At 53.7% G+C, this 24,370-nt stretch overlaps 1 protein-coding gene across 1 annotated transcript; it reads right to left on the bottom strand.

Moving 5' to 3' along the window:
• Positions 1–5,336: 5,336 nt before the first annotated feature.
• RAC2 (Rac family small GTPase 2) lies at positions 5,337–21,969 on the bottom strand. Its single transcript, XM_043881818.1, has 7 exons — positions 21,723–21,969; positions 19,607–19,678; positions 11,357–11,474; positions 10,586–10,648; positions 10,101–10,260; positions 6,719–6,851; positions 5,337–6,112 (listed from the first exon to the last, which is right to left on the bottom strand). The coding sequence occupies exons 1-6, from the start codon at positions 21,755–21,757 to the stop codon at positions 6,721–6,723; spliced, it is 579 nt and encodes a 192-aa protein (XP_043737753.1). The 5' UTR covers positions 21,758–21,969; the 3' UTR covers positions 5,337–6,112; positions 6,719–6,720.
• Between the last annotated feature and the right edge of the window lie 2,401 nt (positions 21,970–24,370).

The following is a 24,370-nucleotide window of genomic DNA, read 5'->3' as shown; positions in this document are numbered from 1 at the left end:
TTTGTGTATAACTTTAGGCAACTTTTTAAATATCATTCTGGAAGCTTCTAGGATCTTTGCTTTATCCCTAAATTTCTGAAATTTTATAATGCTAGGGTTATGTCCTCACCAACCCCAAGTGTTTGGGGGCACTCAGTGAAACATTTTATTTTATTTTATTTTATTTTCAGTGAAACATTTTAATCTGAAGATTTATATTCTTAAGTTCTCGGAAAGATTTTTTTATTATTATTTCCTGCTGGAACTTTTATTATTTTACTACTGGTTTCATAGATTAATCCTTTAGTTTTCTTGTTTACTTTTACCGTATTACTCTATCTTCTGAGGGATTTTCTCTCTCTCTCTCTTTTTTTTTAGTCTGTTTTATCTTCCAACTCTTCTATTTTTAAAAATTTTCATCAGCACATTTTTAATTTCTAAGAGTTCTGTTTCCTGATTATTGCTTTGTTTGGCATTGTATATTTATTTGTGGATATAACACATTTCTTTTTCTCTCTAAGGATAGCAATGGTAGTTTCTTTGAAGTTTTCTTCTGATCACTACTATGTCTCTATTTCATGCTAGTTCCTTTTTTTCTATTTGTTTGATTGGCTCTCTTTCATGTTAGAACTTTCCTCAGTTAACTAGTCATCTTTGGTTATCCATTCATTCTACAGAATAAAGTATTAATAAAGTAGGAAGGCAGGACTTGCAAAATAGTGAAATTTCTGTAGGAATAGCTGGGTGTTTTGTCAAGAACATCCAGATGTCATCAGCGGTCACCATCTATATGGCTTTTCACTGGGGTGGTCAAAGCCTGTCCATGGTTGCCTATTTGGGATGAACGTATGCCTTGGTGCTTGCATTCCTAAACTGGGTAAGAGAAGGAGGCTGGGGTCTTCTCTGTTAGGTCTTCAAACTTTCACTGAATCCTCTCGTGTCAGTCAGCTACTACTGTGTAACAAACAACCACAAAAATCCTCTGTGGTGCACAACAATAAGCTTTCATTTCATTACACACCCTCAGGTTCGCTGGGATTGGTTGATCTAGGCAGGGCTCAGATAGGCTGATCTGCTTTGAGCTGCAGGTCTGCAGGTCATCTGGACACTCCTGCTCCCTGTTTCTTATATACTCTTGGAAATGGCAGGCTTCCTAGGATTTTTTTCATCAGCACAAGAGAACATGGTGCAAGCACATCAAGCCTCTCCTTTTGAGGCATATGCTAACATCCCATTGGCCAAAAGCAAGTCACACAGCCGAGGCAGCATCAGCGGAGTGGGGATGCACACCCCTCCCCCAGAGGGAGAGGAAGGAGGGAGTGATTATCTGCTAAGTGTAATCAAATCTACCACATCCCCAGTAAATCAGTCTGGGGCCTCACCCTGTCTGCTTTGTGGCTAGTGTCCTCGGGTCCAGAACTCTCTGGTTGGGTTTCCCTGCCTGGGTTAGGGAAGGGTGGTTGCCTGGCTGCATAGTGCAGGGGAGAGGACCAGGGAGTCTAACTAATTATACAGACTTCCAAACAACCCCCTGTTTTCAGCCTCCTTCCTCACCATCTGTGGTACCTGGGTCTGCCACTTTGGAGCCTCCTCATGGTTCTTTAAGGCCAGTTGGTTGCATCTCTCCTGTCTCCAGCTCCCCCGACCCCACCCCGCCATGGAAGAGCAGGCACTTAGATTTGTCTTTCCTGGGCTCTGTTAAAGCATTTACCACCCCTCCATCTGCTCTTCATGCTTATGTGCTGCGGTTTGGGGCCACAGGTGTCTCCTGGTTTCTTTGAAGATGAGAGTTCTGTGTTTCTGTTTCATGTTCTCCTTGTTGTCAGGCTGCTTTTTGGCCAGGGGTGAGGGGGCGGAAGCATCTCTACCTGGCACCTTGAAACCAAGGTCTCTTCCTTTTTCTGTTGAATACACTTTTGTGGTATGTTGATCAAACCCTGTGGCAGGTGTTGAGTTACACGTCTGTCTTCTGAGCCTCTGGGGAGCAGGAGGCTGGGTCTCACCCCTCTTTGCCCCTCCAGCTCCCAGCACTTGGCACAGAGTGTACTGTTAGCATATGGGAACTGAATTGAACTGAACTTCAGACTACATGGATGACTGCTCATCATTTCACTTTCCCAAAGCCTTCCAAAGTCTTCTAGAAATATCCTAGATCTCTATTTCACTCTGCAGAGCCTACTCTGCCCTACCTCCCACATCCCATGAGGCCTAGATGGAGTCAAATGGCTCCAGTGGTGATTATTTCTTGGGCAGTGGAGGAGTTAAGAGGATAGGAAGGAGAGTTAAGAGATCAAAGGAAGAGTCAGCAGGGACTTTGGCCCAGAAGAGGCATTGTTTCAGTATACCATCATATTATCTTTCATGATCCTGTGAGATGGCTGGGCTCAGTCGGCTGGCTCTTCTGTTCCACAGGATGTTGGCTGGGGCCTGCAGTCACCTGGGGACTCGACTGGGCAGGCATCCACGCTGGCTCCCACACATGACTGATGCCTTGATGAGGATGCTGGAAGGCTGGGCTCAGCTGGGACACTAGAAGGATTGGGTCTCTCTCTCCATTAAAGTCCGTATTTTTGTCTGCTTGTTCATTTATATAAGCAACAGAGGCTTATCCAGCATCCACTAGATGCCAGGTACTTGCTAGGATCATGGTGACCCTACATCGAGGGTTCTGAGTGGCATAATTACATTTGTAAATGAAAATGATCTCCCAAGATGCCTGATGGAGGCTAGACAAGGCAGGGAGAGTGCAGACAGGAAGGCTTGTGAGAAGGTATAGCTACTGTCTAGGGGATGACTGCAAGGCCTAGAGCAGGAAGTGATGATGGGCCAGATGACAGGGTAGGTTTAACAGATATTGGGAAGCTGAATTTTCCAGTCTTGGTAACCAGTGAATTCTGGGAGCACAGAATGGGAAAAGCCAGGGGGACCCCTGGCCTCTGTTTTAGAAGATACAAGGATAAGCCAGACTCCAAGACAGAGGGTCCCAAATGAAGTAGGCTTATCTGGAAGGTGCTTTCCTGCCCATCAGGTGATGATTTCATTGCAAGAGGCCAATCCCTGATACCCAGTCCAAGCCTGGTGGTAGCAGGGTGCTTGGGAGTGGCTGCTGTCAAATGAGCGAACATCACCATGTTGTCAGCTCTTGCCCATAACTAACAGTTCTTCCTGTTTCAAAATTCTTCACTGACTTCTCTCAAGGTTTCTCTTTCCTATCTGAAGGCCTTCTGGTCCTCAGCCAATTTGCAAAGCAGAAACGAGTGACTCACCCAATGTCCAGCAAGTTCTGTACGCAATGATACAGAGGAAGGAGCACAGAGCTAGGAGTCCTAAGACCTCAAACTATAGTAACAGCAGCGTAAACAAATAAGTGGTTTCATTTTTGTTTGGTTCCCTTAACAAGGCAGCCATTGGCAGTAGTTCAACTGCTGACCAAAGTTTTGAGGAATCCAGGCTTTTTAATCTTTCTGCTTCTCCATTCTTAGCATGTTAGGTTGTATTTTCCTGTTTGTGGTTTCAGGTTCATAAGATGGCTGCTGCAGCTCCAGACATCTCATCAGAATTCATTAGAGAAGGAGCCAGGACACAGGGCAGTGTTGGTTGGTTCTATCATTTTTTTATGGAGGAAAACTAAAACTTTCATAGAAACTACCTCTCCAATTACTTTCATTTATGTCTTATTGGCTGGAACTGTATGAACTTGGAACTCCAGCTGCAAAGCAGGCTTGGGACAAGTATTTTTGTCTGGGGCTAGACACCTTGCTGCTCTGAACACAACTAGGATTCTGTTAGCAAGGGGGATGCAAGTAGTGATAGTGGGTTAAAAAGTACAGTGTCTGCCTTAGTGAAGTGAGCCCTAACTCCTATGTTTCTGTTTCCTTCTTTGCAAAGCAGTGTTAGTACTACACTGGGAGGCTGCCAGGAGAATTAAATGAGATCATATGTGCTACGTGAAACCACACAATGGTGAGAGTTTTTATTTCCTGACTTTATTACTGGTATAAAACAAGGACTGTATTCACTGGGGTAGGCTTGGTAGAAGAGGTATCTGGCAGAGGAGGTGTGAGCACAGGAGAGAGGAAGGCAGGGTGTGGCCAGGCCTGAGGCCACCAGGATGGTCCTGAATTTATCCCAAGGCCCCAGAAGAGCAGGGAACAGAAAGAGGTTCTTCTAGACTCTGGCCTGCTGGAAAAGGCCTTCTCAGGGCTTTTAAACGTTGGACATCTTAGAGTGTGGGTTCTGACCCACACATATCTATGTTTGTGTCGAGTGGGCTGGGGGTGGGGTGAGGTAACAGTGTTAATGGTTTTTTTGGTTTGTTTCAGAAGAGAGGTAACTTTAAAAACATAACAACCTTGTCTGAGCTGAAACTGAGAAAGGCTATGGGGCTTCCCCGCCTACACCCCATCCCTTTCTAGAGGGTGGGGCTCTCAAGAGGGAAGGTCAGTGAGTTGAGATCTTGCATCAGAACTTCAGGTCTTGGGGCAGTAGAAATGGCTAGGAGCCCTGGGGGAGCCGGAAATGGAAATTCAAAGCATTTCACTGGATGGGAATTGGGAGACTTCTGGATTGTTGGGACAGGGTCTCCTATCTCTTTTTAAAAATTCATTATTTTAGCTTCTCTAGACAGCCCCTGAGGGCAATAACTCGGGTGCACTGCAGGACCACAGAACAGTGCCTGGAACACAGTAGGTGCTTCGTAAATTTGTGTTGAATGGAAGGATGAAGCTCAGATAGAGAAGCACGATCATCTACAGGATTGGAAAGTCCGGCATTCGTGAATCAACAAACACTAAGGGGAGATTGGCTCCATACCCGTCAGTGGAGCTTTAGGGATGAGCTTCGTTAATCCTGACAGCAGCCCCATCTCTTAAAGAAACTTGCCTGTGCTTAGCGCCTGCTGGGTCCGGCATTGGTTCCTTACACTGTTGGGACACTTTCCTGGGACTGCCAATATTGGAGACTGGGGTTTCTGGCTGCTCGACACCCATATTCCCAAATTCTGACAAAGCTCTCTGCCTCTTCTTGAGAACCAAATCCCCCCACCTTCACCCTACTCTCCACGCTCTAGCTTTTCAAGTAGTCTGGGTTTGGCCAATCAGAGCACAGGATTCTCCTGACAAATGTGATTGGTTGAGAGGGGGCCCAAGATCTAAGCTGGACCAATCAGAGTAAACCTTTATTAGAACTTTGCCCGGGGCAAGACACTTGCTCTTTTTTTGCTGAACTTGAAATTGGAAGGGTGAAGCCCTGAGAGTCACTGTGCGTAAGAATGAACCAGACAACAGAAGGTATAGGAAAGTGAGCCCTGATGACTTCATTTGAGCCCCCTTGATCAAGCTGCACCTGAAGTCATGATATTTCCAATCTTGAATCAATAAATTTATTTTCTGCTTAAGCAGGGTTTCTATTTGCAATGGCAAAAGTCCTGACTGGCAGGGTCTGAAAGTTTTAAGACTCTCACAGATAAATGCAGCTCAGGGTCCTGTGAGTGGAGCAGAAAGACTTGAGAGATGGCAGGAGTCAGCAGGGCCCTGGTTTTTGATTGACTGGGCAGGTACTCACGGAGATTTAGAAAATCTGAATGTAATATGTTGTCCCCAAAGGAGGACTAAGGCCAGAGAGGAACAAACTTTCTGAGACATTTAATTTAGCTCAGTAGGAGAACTCTTAGATAAGCAAGACCATCAACACTGCAGTATATACTACTGTCCCAGGGGGGAATGAGAGACCCATCTCTGAAGGTATATAAGTGGTGGCCAGCGACCATCTGGCCTGAAGTTCCTAGAGGGGATTCAGGCGTTGAGGGGTGAGGGGAGGCGTAAACAGGTAGATGACGCCATGTGTTGCATCTGACCACAGAAATGCAGGGGTGGCTTATTGGGTGCTGGGGCCCCCCTCTGGCCCTTGAGAAGGCTGGAGCATGAGGGGATGGGGGCACAGCACCTACAAATTTACACTCTTTGGGCCCCCAGGGGGACCTTCAGCACAGAGAAGACAGTCAACCAAGCTCTGCAGCATCTTGCTAAGAAACGCCTCAGGAAGGGAACAGCATGGCCAGCCAGGGGGGCCACTGGGCATTGGGTGGTGGGCCTTGGAGAGGCAGAATCATCTGGCTGGGAAGGCTGGGTGCGTCCTGGAAGGAAGACAAACAAGGGGTGAGAATTTGGGGCCAAGCAGAATCCACAGTCCGCTCCCAGCTCTCCTGGCTCCCGGCTCCCTCCAGCTCCCAGCTTGTGCTCAAGGTTCGCCAAGTCCTCTCTATCCTTGTGGGTGCCTCCCACCCCCACCCATCCCTCTTCTGCCCTAATAGCCTCAGAGCTGAGTCTGCCCTGCCTCTATCCCATATGTGAGTGTTGGGTCCCCCTGGCTCAACTGGGCTCTCTTGAGGGACAGGAGCTGAAGTCTCTCCTCACCCTGGTCCTCTCCGCCCTCCTGCAGGGATGGCAGATTGGGAGCTTAGTGACACCACGCTTGGCTCCTGTGACCTGGCATTTTTTTCTGATACTCTGAACCTTCTTTCTGGGAACTGGGCTCACAGAGCAGGCCCAGCTCAGGCAAATGGGCAAACTGAGGCCCCTTCAATCGTCCCTCTTCTGTCCTGGCCTAAATGCCACTCCTGGTGAAACCTAGGGCTACCAAGCAGTGGCTGAACGCCTCCCTCCCAGCCACGGCCTGCTGTGTGTGGGGAGTGGGGGAAGGGGCAGGGAGTATCACGAAGCCGTGGGGGCGGGACTCTTACCCCTAGAGGATGCTGCAGGGGCGCTTGTGTGGCCGTGTGGGCTGCGGGCACAGGACGGCCCGGATTGCCTCATCAAAGACAGTTTTCAGGCCTCGCTGGGTGAGGGCCGAGCACTCCAAGTATTTCACTGAGTCTGGGTCAGGGCAGCAAGAGAACAGAGGCCGAAGTCAGGGCTGCGCAAAACCCCCTCCCAAGTCATATAACCACACCAGGCTGTGGGGGCCCCCGGGCTGTGTCCCTCACACATTTACCCCTCTGTGCGTCAGTTTCCTCATATCTGAAAGGAGGAGCTTTATTCAGGGGGAAAGGTTAAGACCCACGACAGCAGGTTTTTGTCTTTCTCGAACACATAAGCCCGTAATTTACGGAAGGTGGCGGGAATTTTGATACCTTCTTGGGGAGAAAAGCGCTCAAGCTACAGTGATCAAATCTCTCAGCACTTCACTTTCTTTCAGAAGATTGCCACATACCTGCCTCCACCTTCCCGTGGGAGGCCTGAAGAACCCATGGCCTGTTCACCAGGACCTTCCAAATATCATCTAACTGGTCCTTCGGATCACCCCATTTCACATGAGAAAGCTGAGGCTCAGAAAAGTCACTAGTCCAAAGTCACACACTAGACATTTCTCACCCCCCAGGGGCTGCTGAGAACTCTCAGCAAGAAGAATGAGAAATGGGGAGCCTTGTTCACCTGTGAGGGGACTGTCCTTCTCCCATGTGACCACTCAGGGCTGGAGCCCGGGGCACAGTGAGGAAGGCAGGCTGAGCCCCACTTCCAGGGCAGTGTTCCATGACCTTCTGGAAGGAACCTGTGTGAGTTTCTGTGTCCACAACAACCCAAGCTGTCTCCCTGAAGTGAGCAATTGAGAAGTTCTCCCTGAGAGAAGCCTGGGGGTCGATTTTAGGAACCAGAGGAGGAGAGGGGCGGGAGCGGGGAACTTTGCCTCCTCCCTAGAGCCCACTCTGTGAGGAAGGAAGCAGGCTGACACTGATCGGCACCTGCTCCCTGCCAGGCGCTGAGCTGGGTGCTTCCGACAACCCTGTGAAGAAATTCTGTGAGTCCCCACTTCCTGGGTGAGGAAACGGGCCCAGAGAGGGGACGCCCCAGGTCCAGAGACACACAGCTTGGAGAGGGGAGCCAGGATCTCAGGAGGGGCAACCCAGGACGAGGGAAAGAAAGGATGGGGCAGGAACAAGGAAAGTGAAGCTCAGAGAGGATGTCATTTGTCTAAAGTCACACTCTGGACTCTCCCATCACCCTTGCATATGGGAGCATTGTCCCAGCAGGGAGCATGGGCAGTGGTCCCAGGGCAAGGCTGGCAGGCACGGAACACCATGACTTAGTTCTGGGAGTCTCACATAACCCTCTGAGCCCAGAAGAGTCTCCCTGGGCATTTGGCCATTGTCTCCTTGCAAGGGACTGTGAGGGACTGTGGCCAATGTCCACTTCTTCCTTTCACACCCACCAACTGTGTCCTCCCTGGCACCTGCCAGCCTCCTACTTCTTGGCTAGGAGTATCTAGAGAGAGTCCTGACTGGGGGGCCTGGCCTCGCTCTGCACCCCAGTGTCCCACCTGTGGGGGCAGTAGACCATGTTGATCATGACTGAGGGAGCCATGCAGCCCGGGTTCCAGTCTTAGCTCTGCCACATCCCAGCTGGGTGACCTTGAGCCCTTGACTTCTACCTGAGCCTCAGTTTCATCCTCTATAAAGTGGGGTGATGAGAGTCCCTCCTTCACAGTTGCTATGATGATGAAGCAGGAGAATGCACAGGCCAGGCACCCAGGAAGTGCTCAGTCCGCGTCAGCCAGAATTGGCAGCTGCAGCACAAGTCGGCACACTGGGCCAGTGGACAGAGGCCACCACTGTCTCATCAGCCCTGAAGGCCCCCCAGGCCTCTGCCTTGGCCTGGGCCGGTCTGAGGCAAGTTCAAAGTCATTAGTCACTGCCCCTGCCCCACTTTCATCTGGGGTTAGCTCCAAGAAAAACTGGCTAGAGGCCAAGGCAGGACCCCTAAGTCATCTCCTTCTGGCAGAGAAAGGACCTTTAGGGAGTGTGCAGGTTGGCTTGTACAGATGGAAAAACTGAGGTCCAGAGAAGGGGAACCCCTAGCCTGAGGTCACACAGATAGTGCCGGAGCTAGTACTGGAATCCAGGTTTCCAGACCCTATCTTATCCCAAAGCCTCTGCTTTAAAATGGAAAGGTTCTCAGGCTCAGAGGCACTGTCTTGGGTGGAAGGAGTCCGGGGGCAGGCTGATCAGAAAGAAGAGAAGGCAGGGTCAATCCCCAGTATCCGTGAGGAAGGATCAGAGAGCCTGGGAGTCAGAGCCCCCAGGATGGGACATAGGACCCAGTGTTTAAGCGGCAGCAGAGGCCCCCTGGGAAAGATGGCCATGTCACTGGGCAAGTCATGAGAAAGGGGAGGTGGAGGCTGCGGTTTCTCTTCCTGTGGAGAGATGTGAGTCCCCAGAGCCCTCCCAGTTCCGGCGGAAGGAAGAGGGTTAGGGTTGAGGGAGGGAGGGGCTGGAGGAGGCCCCACTAGTTCAGGGGCCAAACCCTGGGTCTGTGGGACCCTGTGGTGACACAGAGAGTCCTGGGCAACTGGATTGCAATTCATAGTGGCCAAACCCTGCTGGTGGTCCCAGGCTCTTGGGCAAGTGCCCTGTCTCCAGGCGGCAGGCAGGTCAGGGCCTGGACACCAGGGAAGAGGCCAGACACACCAGTCATAGCTGGTGCAGGCAGCCCTGGGCCGCCACGAGGAGGCCCCCACGCCAGTGCCGTGTGGTCCTGTCTTCAAATCCTGCTTCTGCCACCTACCAGTTGTGTGACCCTGAGAAGTCACTTCACTTCTCTGGCCCAGTGACCAGGAAGCAAAGAGGAGCTGGGCTGAGAAGCCAGGAGGGTGGGGAATGGGGCGTGAGAAGGAGGCAGAAGGGAAGGCGTCACCCTTCAAACCCACGCTGAAACAACTCCTCCAGGAAGCCTTCCCAGAAAACCCAAGCTTGAGTTGACTGCTCATCCTCTGAGAAACCACAGCACCCCCAACTCCAACCCTGCTTCCGTCTGTCATGTCAGTATCTGCTTATGGATTCTACAAATACTAATAATGGTTAACATGGAGTGCTTCCCATGCACAGTGCTTCTCTAGGCGCTTCATGGGTGTGAATTCACTGAATTTGCCTAACCACTCAGAACCACTTCTATTGCCATATTTCACTGATAAGGAAACACAGGTACAGAGAGGCTAAGTGACTCGTCCTGGGTCACACAGCTAGTATGCGGCACAGCCAGGGCTGGAATGCACAGTCTGGCCCTGGAGGCTATGTTCGCGGTCACCATGAGGCTGTGTCGGAGTTCCCCTCTCTGAGCCCAAACCCCTACCAATTTCCTTGGCCAGTGCCAGGCCCTGCGGGTAGGTGATGGGCGCCAGCTTCTTCTCCTTCAGCTTCTCGATGGTGTCCTTGTCGTCCCTCAGGTCCAACTTGGTGCCCACCAGGATGATGGGTGTGCTCGGACAGTGATGCCGCACCTCGGGGAACCACTTGGCCGGCAGGCGAGAGCAGAAGGCCATGCAAGGAGTCGGGGGAGATGAGGGGCCCCAGGTTGGGAGAAGATAAGAAGGGGGCATGAGGGTGTGCGGAAAGGAGAGAGGACAAGGTCAGAGAGTAAACTAACTATCCCAAATGTCTCTGAGACCTGAGTTCCCCCCCATCCCCGCCCACCAGCCGTGGTTGGCACTGGGAACCCTCTCTGCCCACATCCTCTGCTGCCCAGGGACAGGCCAAAGTCTCCAGTCCCTCCCTTTCATGCTCCCCTCTTCAGGGTCGCCTGCCCTAACCCCTAAGGTCCCGCTCCGTCCCACTCACCTTGGCCCGGACGTTCTCATAGGAGGCTGGGCTGACAAGGGAGAAGCAGATGAGGAAGACATCCTGGGGAATCAAGCAAGGGTTACTGGTGAGAGGAGGCCTGGAGGCATCCAACCTGGGCCCTCCACACCTGGGTAGTCACTGAGGGCTGGAGCAGCCCAGGGAATGCTGGGCTTTTAGGATCTGGCAGAGCAGGGTTTCCTTTCTCTATATCAGGCTGCTGCTTGTTTATCTGACACTTCCTAAAGGCCAGGGTCTGTTCTAAGAGGGCAATCCTCACATCACACTGTAGCGATGCTGCTGCTACCCCATTCTACAGACAGAGAAGGTGAGGTTTACAAGGATTAAAGGGTGTGCCACCTGGGATTCCAGAATCCATGCCCTCACTACCCCTCTGTTGGTTTGCTGGTCCCAGACCTTTCTCTGCCACCCTGGAGGGAGAGCCGAGAAGCCACAGAGCCACCTGCCGGCGTGCCCCCATCTCCCCTCCCCCTGCCACGCCCCCCCCCCCCCCCCCCGGGGGCTGGTCATCCTGAGCTTCCTTTGGATCCCTGTCCGGGGTCTGCCTGCCGCACCCACTGGGCACCAGGTGGAGCCAGAGCCTACGGGAAGACGGGGAAGGCACAGTGATGACAGAGATGGATGGAGGGCGGGGACTCCTTGAGCTGGGCCTTAAGGGGAGGGTCAGGGTTCACCAGGCTGAGCTGGCATTCCAGGCGGAGGAAACAGGGATGTGAAGGCCAGGACCATGAGGAGGGGCAGGCGGTGTACCGTCTGAGGGTAGGAGAGTGGCCGGAGGCGGTCGTAGTCTTCCTGTCCGGCCGTGTCCCACAGCCCCAGGTTCACGGGCTTGCTGTCCACCATCACATTGGCTGAATAGTTGTCAAACCTGTGGCAACAAGCAAGACAGAGGGTCAGTCTCCAGCCCCAGAGTCTGGGGACTTGCAGCCCCTGGTTCCATGACAGAGGCCAAGACCCAGACAGGGACTACAATGGGACCCACGTCACACTGCACTCTGCAGTTGGGGTTAATTTTTAATTTTTTAATGCCAACCTATTATATTTTAAAAATGCATTTAAGCAGGAGAGCATAAAGAAGAAAACATTGTCTCTACTCTTTTTCTGCCCTGTCTATCCTTCCTGGGTCAGGAAGATCCTCTGGAGAAGGGATAGACTGTCCACTCCAGTATTCTTAGGCTTCCCTCATGGTTCAGCTGGTAAAGAATCTGCCTGCAATGGAGGAGAACTGGGTTCCATCCCTGGATTGGGAAGATCCCCTGGAGGAGGGCAGGGCCACCCACTCTGGTATTCTTGCCTGGAGAATCCCACAGACAGAGGAGCCTGGCAGGCTACAGTCCATGGGGTCCCAAAGAGGTGGACACGACTGAGCGACTAAGCCCAGCACACAGCACGCATCCTTTGAAAAGATGATTTTTCAAGACTGTATAACGTTCTCTTGAATGCACAATCAGAATAAACTTTACCCACCTCTGAGGCTAAACGCTGCAGCTGGTCAACCAATTTTTTTTAAGTTATTTTTTTATGTGGACCATGTTTAAAGTCTTTATTGAATCTGTTAACAGTATTGCTTCTGTCTTATACAGGTTTTTTGGCCTAGAGCCTTGTGGGATCTTAGTTCCCCAACCAGTGATCAAACCCACACCCCCTGCATTGGAAGGCAAAGTCTTTATCACTGGACCCCCAGGGAAGTCCTGCGGGTACCCATTATTTGTTGAATGAATGCTCATTACCATCTTAGTTTGGGTCACCCCAGAAGCAAACCCTGAGATGAAAGTATACTTGGGAAGTGATCCCAGGAGCCAAGGGAGGGGGCAGAAGCTATTGAGGTGTTACTGGCGGGCTAAGTGGAACTGGGACTCCATCTTGCTGGGGCCTCTGAGCTCAGGGCATCCCCCTGAGAAGGCAGAGAGCTGGGGTATTTATCTGCCTTCTCCATCTCGCACTGGCAGAGGGATATCCTGGGGTATTAATTCACTGGCCTTCCAGCCCACCCCAAACGCTGCCAGTCACCGGAGATTTCAGGAAATGCCATTGGCACACACTGGAAAGGCACATGCTGAAGGATGTGTACATGCTAAAATCTCGCTGCCGACACCAGAGAGGCCTCTGGGACAGTCACACGAGCTTCCAGATTTTTTTTTAAGGTTCAGTTCAATAGTATTTCTCGCTACACACATTCCTGAGAGGCAGCAGCTGGCCTAATGCTGTGCAAAAAGAAACTGGGATCAGAGAGGTAGAGTGACTGACCCTAGGTCACACAGCCAGTGAGCAAGTGACCCAACCAGGTGTGAAGCCGGTTCTGATTCCACATCCAGTGTTCACTACCGGGTGCCACAGCTGCTTCCGCAGCTTCCCTGCGGGCGAGGGACCACCACCTTCTCTCTCTGCATTGAGGTCACCCACACAGGTCCTGCTTCCTGTCCCCTGACCTGGCCCACTGAGACCCCTGGCTCCTCCAGCTTCTCCCCCTACTCCTCCCTTCACACATCAGCCAAGCCGTTTCCGTTTCTGGCAAGGCTCAGGCTTCCTGCCTCCTTGAGTCTGTTCACGCTGTGCCCCCTGCCTGGAATGCCCTCCCACCCTCTCCTTGTTGAAGGTGCATCCTCCCTCCCAGACCACATGGTCTGCCGCACTGTCCAGCCTGCGCTCCTGTCTGCACGTGCCTCTCTTGGGAATGTTCTTCTGTGCCCTCATCACCCTGTCTCCCATTCATGCTTCAAAACCCTGCCCAGGCAGTTCCTCCTCTGTGGGGAAACATCCCAGCCACCTTCTTCCCTGTCCCTCACCTGGAAAGAGTTTGTCATCCCCTCCCTCCGGCAACTGCTTTGCCTAGACTATGAGCTGGCATTAATGTGTCTCTCCTGCCATGTAGCTGTGGGCTCCGTGGGGGCAGGGCCCATGTCTCTTTATCTCTGAAGTCTCAGGACTGGCGCCTAGTGACTGTAGGTAGAACAGAGTGAAACTGAACCAAAGCACTTGGGATGCCACCTCCTCCATGAAGCCCTCCCAAAACATTGCTCAGTAACAGGTTGCAGAAGCCCTAGTGCTTCAGAGCAACTCAGAGGCATCCGTCTTGTGATGGACACCCTCCACCAAAAGAGTGGGCCACTTGATGCATTTAATACCCCGTGCTTGTCCAGCCTTCCCCTCCTCAGGAGGGGCCCTGCTCCCTCCTGCCTGAGAAGTTCCTGCAAATGCCCTTCCCCTGGCTTCCTGCTCTTCTTTCCTGGTGCCAGGCTGGCTCTTACTCATCCTCTTTCCAGCCCCATCTCAAGGTCACCTCCTCCAGGAAGCCTTCCCTGAGCCCCAGCCAGGTCAGGGCCCCCACCCCACCCCCACTCAGTAGTCTGTGGTGAACTCAGCACCCAAAGGCATCAGGCTTGGCTTGCTCCTCACTGCACTGAGGCCAGCATCGCATTTGGCACATAGTGGCTCAGTGGTAAAGAATCCTGCCAATGCAGGAGACCCAGGTTCAGTCCCTGGTTTGGGAAGATCTCCTGGAGAAGGAAATGGCAATGCATTCCAGTATTCTTGCCTGGGAAATCCCATGGACAGAGGAGCCTGGCAGGCTACAGTCCACCGGGTCGCAAAGGAGTCAGACACGACTGAGCGGCTAAATGACAACAGCAACAGTTGCCCTCTGTCTGCTCTGGGTACCACCCATACTGCCACGGGATTTCAGGCCAAAGGCACATTCAGGGAGACACCACAGGGCACGATGGGAAGAGAAGTCCCCGTGTTTTCTTTGGCTTCGGCCAGAAACACTCCTTTGGTACGAGCTTAGGATACAGGGACATTATCTCCTCTAATCTCTAGTCTGAAATTCTGACACCAAGAAGTCCCCCAAGATTCCTTGAGCCAAAGATATCTATCTTCTCTGAACCAGCTCTAGGATCTCAGAGGCCATGGTGATGGGGAAAGAGCTGATTGGTAGGACCTGTCACAAGACCAAGCACTTGCTCTGGGGCCAGGCAGAGGGCTAGGGACCTTCATATCTTAGGTTTTGAAGTCCCATGTGACCCAAGACAAAAGAACCTCAAATTATTCCCTTTAGACAGTTGAGGAAATCAAGGCCCCAAGAAGTCAAATAACTTTTCCAAAGCCAGCCAGCTCAGGAGCACAGGAGCTGGGATTTGATCTGGTCTCCTTCTGAGCACTCATTTGTAAGCGAGATAAAGTAGACTAATGCTCCATGGGAGGGTGGATTTGCCTGGGGACACCCCCCCAGAGTGGGGAGAGAGCAGAAAGTTCCTTGTGAAGCCTTGTCCTGGCTATGTGACCCCAGGTGAGTAACCCAGCTTCTCTGAGCCTCACTTTCTTCACTATGGGAAAAAAAAGCCCCATCTCTTAGGGCCACTAAGAGGATCCAGGCACAGAGGACCTTCAAGCCATCCCATGGGGAGATGCTGAGAAGCGGAGCAACCTCATCCCGAAACACCCCCCTCACTGGCCCCTCCCCAGAGCCTGAGGGATTCCTGCAGAGACAGTGATCCACAACCCCTGAGTCCCCCACTCCAGAGACCCACAGGCAGCCAGGACCAACGGAACCTACACCACCACTGTGGCCAACCCTCACTCTTATCTTTCAGATGAGGAAACTGAGGCTCACAAATAGGAGGGGACTTGCCTAAGATTTCACAGTCAGTTGGTGGCAGAGCCAGGACTAGATCCTGTTACCCAGTTCAGAAAAGCCTGTGGTGTAAGCATCACTGCGAGTTCATGGCTGGAGGCTCAGTGAAGTTTGAGCTCAGGTGCAGGGGCTCCCTAGTGACTCAGATGGTGAAGAATCTGCCTGCAGTCTGGGAGATGTGGGTTCCATCCCTGGGTTGGGAAGATCCCCTGGAGAAGGGAAAGGCTACCCACTCCAGTATTCTTGGGCTTCCCTGGTGGCTCAGACGGTAAAGAATCTGCCTGCAGTGCAGTAGACATGGGTTCGATCCCTGGGTCAGGAAGATCCCCTGGAGGAGGGCATGGCAACCCACTCCAGCATTTTTGCCTGGAGAATTCCATGGACAGAGGAGCTTGGCAGGCTATAGTCCACGGAGTCACAAAGAGTCGGACACGACTGAGCGACTAAGCACAGCACAGCACGTGGGGCGGACCCGGGCCTGTGCAGAGGGCAGGGAGTCCATGCTTGCTGAGCACCCGGGTCCTTTATACTTAGATCATTCAGTGGAGCCAGGAAGTGGATTCTACATTGTGTCTGGGATTCAGAGCCCAGGAGTAACCTGCCCACGGTCACACAGCTGGTGTACCTTTACCCAGAATCTGTGTGGCCTCTTTCTGCACCACTAGGCTGCACACCCAGCTCTGCTGCCCTCCACCATGGAGAGGAGGAGGGGCATGGGACAGATGAAATGACTCTCAGCCCTGGGCATCACTTGACCACCACCCAAGCCTCCAGGGGAAGGAAGGTGGACTCACAGAACACAAAGACCACGGGGCACGCATGGCTGCCGATTTGGGGACCAGGGAGCACTGATATGTCAGGCCAGGCATGGACCACTGTGAGGATTCGCGGCCCGGTCCTTGACACAACAGGGAGCCACCGAAGGCCTTCACCAGGTGGGGGTGATGTGCTCAGCTTTGCATTTGGAAAAGGTTCTCTTGGTCACTGGGTGGGCATATCTTGGAGAAGGGTCAGAGGGGAAGCTGGAAGACAGAACCGCCAGTGAGAGAGGCGGGTGGTTGGAGCAGACACGGAGGCATGGGTGTCCCAGATGGGATGGGAGGGGACAGAAACTGTGTAGGAGCAGTGAGGAGGCTTGAGCCAGCTCGACACAGGGAGGGATTAACACACCTGGTGACAGCAGTGTGGGGCAAGGGGGAGTTGCGAGGCCAGGTGGGAAAACCTGGCAGGACCCCTGGTATCTCCACTAGGGAGGCTGCGCGCCATCCTGTCTATGGGAATCCAGGCTGGATTGCCAGTGTACAAACGAAAGTGAAAACCAAATACTGACCCATCTGACCCAAATTAACTCCCTGTGTTCTTCCCAGAGAGAAGCCCCGCAGAGCTGAGCTCCCTGGTGGTGGCTGAGTTCCAGCACCTTCTCAGGGCAGACCAGAGCACACCCTCTCTGCCTGCCAGGGTGGTCCAGTCACTACAGAGAGCCAGCGAGGTGCTCAACTCTGTTCTAGCAGCCGGTCTAGGGAACTAGATGGCCCAGGGCCCTGTCTTCACCAGTGCTGACATCCCAGCAGGAGAAGTCAGATCAGGATGGGCTACGGAGACCATCAAGCAGGGTGTGGAGGGAAGGAGGGGGCCTGGGTGGAGGGAGGGATTGTTTAGACAGGGGTCAGGGATGGGCTACTTCAGCAGGGAACTGAGTGATGGGAAGCAGCGGGTGCAGAGGCCTGGGGGAGGCTGGCATGTCTGGTCCCCAAGGATCAAAACGGAGTGGGTAGGAAATGGGTTTTGAGAGGAGAATTTCAGCAAGGTATTCCTCTATCTAAATTTTGCATTTGAAAGCTCACCTGGGCTTCCCTTTGAGAATGGTCATAAGGAGAGGGTAAGGGGGAGATCCCCAGAGCAGGGTCTTTCTACCTTGTTTTTGTATTTCCCACGCCCAGCACCTGAGTCTGCACAGAGCAGGCTTCAGTCTCCCTGTCTGTGAGACATGGCTTTGACTTCGAGCTCTTACCCCCAACCCCAGGCAGCAAGCTGACCTCGCTCGCTCTCTCATCTGATCTGGTTCCGGTGGTACAGGCCTTTGGCCCCAGCAAACCCTGCCACCCTGAGCCCCAGAGCCCTCCTGACCTTTATCTCTCTGCCGGAGATCTCAGGCTGCCTGTTTTCCCCAACTCTACTCTCCCCAACTGTCCCCACCCTCCAGTGTCAAGGGCTCAGGGGGGCTTATTTTCCCCTCTCTGTCACAGGAGTGCAGGCTTCGAAGCAGGAGCCCCTAGGGGCTTGTCCAGAGCCAAATGACTCCATATGGAAGACAAAGAGGGTGGGGTGCAGGTCTGGCTACATACCATGCAGGGCCCAACACAAAATGAAAACATGGGGCCCCTTGTTCAAACATTAAGAATTTGGGGATGGGGGCCTCCGAGCATTAAATGAAGTGCAGGAGCCTCCTGTGTGGGATGCTGTGAGCCTGCCTGGATGGCCCACCTGGGAGCGGGCCCTGATCTCTGACCCAGCTCCTGACTCCTGGGAAGGTAAACCCTGTCTGATCCATCCTGTCTGTCCTATAAAGCTGTCCAGGACCACCGAATCTGCTCGGGGCCACCAGGGGTTGCTGAGAGCACCTGGCCCTTCCTTGGCCTCCGCTGGTCCCCCCACCTTGCGTCAGAGAACTCACCTCCCATCTCCCTGCACAGGGAAGATGCCTGGGCAAGGAACTTGGCACCTCCCAGCCCCGCCCCATTTCTTAAAGAGAAACTGAGGCTCAGAAAGGGGAAGCGTTTGGTCTAAGGTCTTTGAGCAAGTGGGCCCTTCAGCCCAGCTGTGACAGGCAGAGGCAGGAGAGTAGGTGGTGCCAGTGACCGTCCTGGTGACGATAACCTTCTGCAGGAGCTGGTTGGCCTAAGGTTACACCTGCCTCCCTGCCAGGGCCAGAGCCCACCACCCCTCAGCACCAGGAGGCGCTGACAAACGTTTGGTGTTGGATGTGAGTGGGCAGATACAGGCTGATGCGAAGAGGGCCACTGGTGCCCTTATGGGGAGTTGGAAACAGAGCCAGGCTAGAAATTGCTTTCCCAGTTTTCCTACCCAGGTTTCTCTGCCTTCTCCTAGCTGCCATCCTCCTGCCTGGGTGGGGGCCCCTGAGGCAACTGGAGCCTGGCCCCTTGTGCCAGGGAGAAATAGAGAGATATAGCCCACCTGGTGACCCTGGGGGACTGGTCCCTTAGCTTCTGTGAGCCTCAGCTCCCCCCACGGACACTGCGGGACTAAAATAATCCCAACTCCTCCCATGAGCATCAAATGAGGTCACATGTGTGACATTTCCAGGGACCGGCACCCAGTAGGCCTTTGAGAGATGGTAGCTGTGATCCATTCTCCTAGGGCCTCTCTGTAAAGTTCAATTCAGGTCAACTCAAGATATATACATCGTTTCTAAGACAATGTGTAGATTATACTGCACGTAAGACCCTAAGACCCTTAAAGAACTGGACATGGCCCCCCACCCTCTGTAGACTCTTGGTCATGGAAAAGATCAGATAAAGTCTGTCTAGGGAGTGAGAGACCCCTTCAGGCTATGTCAGAAAAGGCTTTCTGGAGGAGGGATGCTGGAGCTGGCCTGGAGGTCTTAGACGCACGGGCACAGGAAGGAAAAGCACTTGGGGCAGAACGAGCAGCTGGAGCAAAGATCCTGACGTAGGAACGTCCAGGGTGTGGTCGGTGACCAGGCGGCCAGAAACAGAACAAGAAGCGAAGTACTGGGTGGTGAAGCCAGAAGGGAAGGTTGGAGAAGGCCACGCAGAGCCCTGGGTATTGTGCTGTAGAGCTGGGGGGCTGTCGTGGGAGGGGTGGGGCCGCCGAGCAACAAGGAGAGAGGGGCTGGTGCTTCCGTTCACCCCACATACTCCTCCATACCTGCACATCAGGACAGCCATCCCCCTGCTCCACATCCAACACGGGGGTGGGTCCTGATTGGCCTGCGGTGGCACCGTCCTCTCCCCCTGCACACGCGTGTGCCCTGATGTCTCCAGTCTCCTAGTGTCAAGGCCCTCCTCCTGCACCCACTCCACTCCTCTGTCCCAGTCCCCTTCCACCCAACTCTGCTCAGGCCAGCTCTCCACGTCTCCCTGCCTGAAGGCCCCTGTTCCCTGGCTTGCCTCCTGCACCTCCCTCCCCTCTGGGAGCCCGGGGCGCTCATCCTGGCGCAGCTGGCTACCTCCCCCTCTGGATCAGCAGGCAGCTCTGCCGGCCTGAGACTGCCTGGAGCCTGACCCCCAAGTGCCTGGCACACAGGAAGTGCCTGAAAGGGGGATGAGCCTGGTGATCGATGCGTGTCTCCCCAGCCTCTGAGCGTCCCACCCACACGCAGAACTCACACGGTGGGGATGTACTCTCCAGGGAAGGCGTTGGTGGTGTAGCTGATGAGCAGGCAGGTCTTGCCCACGGCTCTGAAAGACAGGAAGTTCAAGAGGACAGCAGTCAGGGGCCCTGCCCGAGACCCGGGGAGGTTTTCTGAGGACCCGTGCGGTCCCCTAGACCAACCCTCAGGGTAGACCCAAGCCCTACCTCCACGGCCTCAGTGTCCCCATCTGAGAATCTCTGTATCAGCACCTGAGATGTCTGTTAAAGGACAGACTTCGGGGTCTTACCCGAGATTCTGAATCATGAGTGTGGCGTGGATCTGGGGATTTGTAACAGGCTTTCCCAGGTGACTCTGATGTGAAACAGAGGCTTAAGAGCAGGGGGTCCCCGGGAGGCTCCAGAAGCTTGACCAGGGCTCTGCCATTACTGCCCTGGGATCCAGATCCTTCATCACCCACCCAGCAGGGGTGCGCTCTCAGGCAAGCCACACAAACCTCCCCGTAGCTTCCCCGTTCAGAAAACAGGGATGAGATGAGTCCATCGTCACAGGAAGGACAGAGAGGTAAATTAGGTGAAGCCGGTAAAAGGCTGAAGCACAGTCTTGGCACAGCATAGCAGTCGCCAGATGTGGGGGACTCAGATCCCATGAGCTCTTAAGCAAATGACTTAACTTCTTTGAGCTACAGTTTTCCCACCTGTAAGACGGGCCTAATATGAGGGTTGCTGGGAGGATAAAACAGAGGAGCATGACGAAGCCCAGGGCCTGCACACGGCAAGCACTAAGTCAGTAGTGAGGGCCATGACTGGTGCTGTCTGCGCCCCGAGTCTGCTGGGCTGGGAGGGGGTGGGGGCCACAGGTAGCCCCCAGGCCTTTCCCTGCCCCCGTTGGTTTCGTCACTTCCGGCTCTGACGGGGGCCGCCCACCCTCTTCTCTCCCCATCCCCTCCCACCCCCGCCTGCCAGCAAGGTACCTCTGAGAGACTGGAACATTGCCCTCGGCTTCCGCCCTCCCCTCCTCAGATCAGATCCAAAGCAGAAGTGAGCAGGGCTGGACAGGCGGGCAGATAACGGGCAGGAGCCGTGTATCACAATCAGCTAAGGGCTGCCTGATAAACCAGCCCCCACCCCCACTCTCCCCACTCCACCCCTGTGATACACCAGCACCCCCCCCTACCCTCCCCTGAACAGGAAAGTCGAGTCTCTTAAGGCCTCAGGCTGCCCCTCTGTAGGATGGGAGGCCTGGAGCAGAGGCCTGCCAGCTAGAACATGCTGGAATACGTTGGGGTTGGTCCTACAGAAAACCTCAGGCAGTGCCTGTGTGTTGGACCCTGAGGCAGTGTTGCTGGCAGGCCCAAGAGATGGGGTATCAAACCTGTCATTTTACAGATGAGGAAACTGAGGCCTGTAAGGGCACATGACAAGCAGGAGTCACAGAGATCCCACCGCTGAGAAGGGCCTTCAGTCCCAGCCTGGGCGACCCCCACAGCCACCCCCACCCCGCCCTCCTCCTTCCCTCCTCTGTCTCTCACGCCCCTCCCCCTCTGCTCCTCATCTGCATCCCCCACACCACCTCCCCAGCCATGCAGGCTGAGACTTAGAAGGCGAACTTTACAGAGCACACTTACATGCAGGACAACCACTCAAAATAGCTCCAGCGACCCGACATCAACCCTGAGGGTGTGGGCCTCTTCCCAGATGGCCAAGCTTTGGTTCAGAGAGGCATTGTGACTTACGCAAGGCCACACAGCAGAGCAAGTCAGGGACTAGAGCCCAGGCCAGCCTGGGGACCCACCCCCCACCGGCAGCCACAGATTTGGAGACCGGAGGCTCATAGGAGACCAGCCCCAGCTCTCAGGGTGCAGGCGAGAGGCCCCAGGTACCCCTAAGCGCAGGCTTTTACTCTCTACCCAGGCAGTTTCCGGGGTGAGTGGGGCAGAGAGAGTGAAGCTGTGTGCAGCCCATCCCTGGGGTTCCCTCTGGGCCCTGGGAGAAAAAGGGAGCGGTTCCTCTGGCTGCCTCCTAGGGACCCCCTCCGTCTGCAGGCAGGGGGCTTCCCCAGGGACTCCAGTGTGGGAGGGCCCCAGGGCTACCCCCGGAGGGAGCTGTGAGCAAGTCCAGCCAGATACCTACCCATCTCCCACCACCACACACTTGATGGCCTGCATGGTGTCCGAGGCCTGGGGGCTGGTAGTGGTGACAGCTCAGAGCCCGAGCCTTTCTGCAGGCGCCCGGCGTGTGGAGAGGTGGGGAGGCGTCCTGAGCGGGGAGCAGCAGCAGCGGGACAGGAGGCAGGAGGAAGCGGAAGGGGAACTTACCCAAGCTGCTGCCCCCACGGCCGTTTGCAGAAGGCGGAGCATGCGGTCTGGCAGAACGGCTCGAGGGTGGGGTGGCCCTCAGGTGCTGGGCTGGGCCCTGGCGGGTATCGCTGTCCTGAGGCACCAGCAGGAGATCCGGGGACCTTCGGGGCTGGAGACATACTTCCACGGGCATGACTGTTCTCTAAGAACCTGAGGCTTCCAAGAGTGGAGTTCACCTCAGTTCTAAGCAATAAGCATTTAATGAGCATCTACTGTGTCCCAGGAACAGGAGCTAGTACTGGTGAGTCCAGGGTGTGAGCAGGAAGATACAGCTTCATCACAGGCGTCCACCAAACAAAGCAGGAAGTAATGGGGGCACAGAGGATTGGGAGGGAGGGGATCTCAGAGTCACATAGAGGGTGAGCTGGGACCTTCAAGGTGGCATTTAAGCAGGTACGTTAAAGCTGGTGTCAGAGAAAGGGCACTCCAGAGGGGACTGCCTAGGCAAGACAGGAAGAATTCCATGAGCAGGGGCCAGTGTGGAACCCCCTGAGTGTGCAAGGATGGGGAAAATATGATGAGGTAGGAAGAGAGGTGGGGGTCAGCTGATGGAGAAGGGGAAACAGAAGAGAAGTGACCACTAATGCCACACCTTTGCTGCCAGGCCCTTTGCTGGAGGGAGCCCTGAGGACAGGCGCCCTGGCTCAGGAGCTGTGGCCCGTTTAAACAATGCTGAAACTGAAGATCTGAGACTTCGGTTGATTCACTAAGATTGCCCAACCCGAAGTCAAACCCAGGGCCAGGTGACTTTAAGCTCCTCTGTCACCCCAGCTGCTGTCTGGGGGACAAAACTTGAGTTCTGCAGCTGGGTAGGGCAGCGGAGTGAGCCCGCTCTGCCTCCAGGAGACTCAGGATCCCAGTGGCACTGGTTTTCCGCAGGGAACTCCAAGTTCACCTAGCTGTTACTCTCATTGCTAGTGCTCCCCACACCCAGCACCCTTCCGGCTCTAGGGACAAGGGGAGGGAGGCAATGGGCAGAGTCGCTCACTGGTCACTCAGGACAAACCAGGACACCAGCCAGAGAGTGTGGAACCCCAGGTACTGGGTCAACGACCCCCCCTCCCGCCAACAGACACAAGGAGCTGAACCTTCCTGAACCTTCCACGCAAGCTACAGGGTTGCCAAAAACGGCTTCCACAGAAAGGGAAAGGTCCTCCCTGAGGACCTGCTCTAAAAAAACTTGGCCAGCCAATGATTAAAACTCGCCAACCAACTCTGATGTCTTTTCTCTGTGCTTTTGCATGGGCTGAGTGGAGACACTGCAAAGACTTAATGGCGCCCAGCCGGAGTCAGGAAGGTCAAGGGTCCCCCCACGACCCAGGCTGGGCTCCTCACAGGCCACGTAAGGACTTTGTTCTGGCTACTCCCCCTAAATCCACATTCTTTTCCCAACCACTGGGATCCCATAGGGTAATCTCTGTGTTAATCTAACGAAAACAATGTACTAAGTGCAGTATCAGATCCTGGACTGGATCCTGAAACAAAGGGGAAAAAAAGGTATTAATGGAAAAGGCAGTAAACTCCAAGACAAATTTGAAATTAAATAATAGTATTATACCAAGGTTAAGTTCTGTGGTTATATAAACGCTGTGAACATAAGGGAAAACTTGTTGAAGGATATGGTGAATTCTCTCACTGTCCTTGCAATTCTTCGGTAAATCTAAATTTATTCCAAAATAAAATGTTTATTTAAAAAGAAAAAAGAAGAATGCACCTCTTTGGGAAGACACAGCCAATGAAGATGGCCATGTGACTTGGAGAGGATATATGTACTGTGTTTTATCCCCCATTTGTCCCCTGGGGTGGAACTTCCTTGTGCAGTGAATAATCTACTCAACTGTACATGGCCATGATGGCCATAAATTTGTACCTGCCCTCCAGGTTGAGAAAGCCGATCTCCAGGACAACACAAGCAAAATCTTCCCTGACTTAGGGCCACCCAGATCCCTCCTTCATTCTGCAAGCATCCATTATATGCCACTTGAATACCTAGCTCTGGGCTTGGCACTGCAGTGGATACAAAACCAGGAAGATGAGAAGCTGCTCCTGAGGAACCTATAACCTGTAACGAGAGTGACTCAGAGGCCTGAGGACCACAGAACCTCTTGGGATGGCCCCAATCTGCAGGTGGCCCTATGGCTGTGAGTACAGGGCAGGGATAGAAGGAGAATAAATGGGGGGAGTAAGGCAGCCTGGTTGACCACCACCCGGTGTCTGCAAAGCAAGAAGGGCAGTAGCAGTCTCTGTGGGCCTCCAATGAGGTGACCACTGCTCTAAACCTGGCTGGTGGTGTCTCTATTGTTCCCCCACTTTACAGATGAGAAAACTGAGGCCCAGAGTGGTTCATAAATTTGTCCAGGGTGACTCGATGCACTTGTAACCATTACACTGGAAGCACACTCTCGTTTTATAGATGGGGCA

This window comes from Cervus elaphus, chromosome 22 (assembly GCF_910594005.1).
Source record: "Cervus elaphus chromosome 22, mCerEla1.1, whole genome shotgun sequence".
Classification (NCBI taxonomy): domain Eukaryota; kingdom Metazoa; phylum Chordata; class Mammalia; order Artiodactyla; family Cervidae; genus Cervus; species Cervus elaphus.
This window is presented reverse-complemented; position numbering and strand designations above follow the sequence as displayed.

Excerpts from the sequence above, each read along its gene's own strand:
- RAC2 (XM_043881818.1), bottom strand. The coding sequence starts at position 21,757 with ATGCAGGCCATCAAGTGTGTGGTGGTGGGAGATGG. Across the intron at positions 19,679-21,722 it reads TGTGTGGTGGTGGGAGATGG|AGCCGTGGGCAAGACCTGCC; the intron begins GTAGGTATCTGG and ends CCTGTCTTTCAG. Across the intron at positions 6,852-10,100 it reads GGCACTGGCCAAGGAAATTG|ACTCAGTGAAATACTTGGAG; the intron begins GTAGGGGTTTGG and ends GCCCTGACCCAG.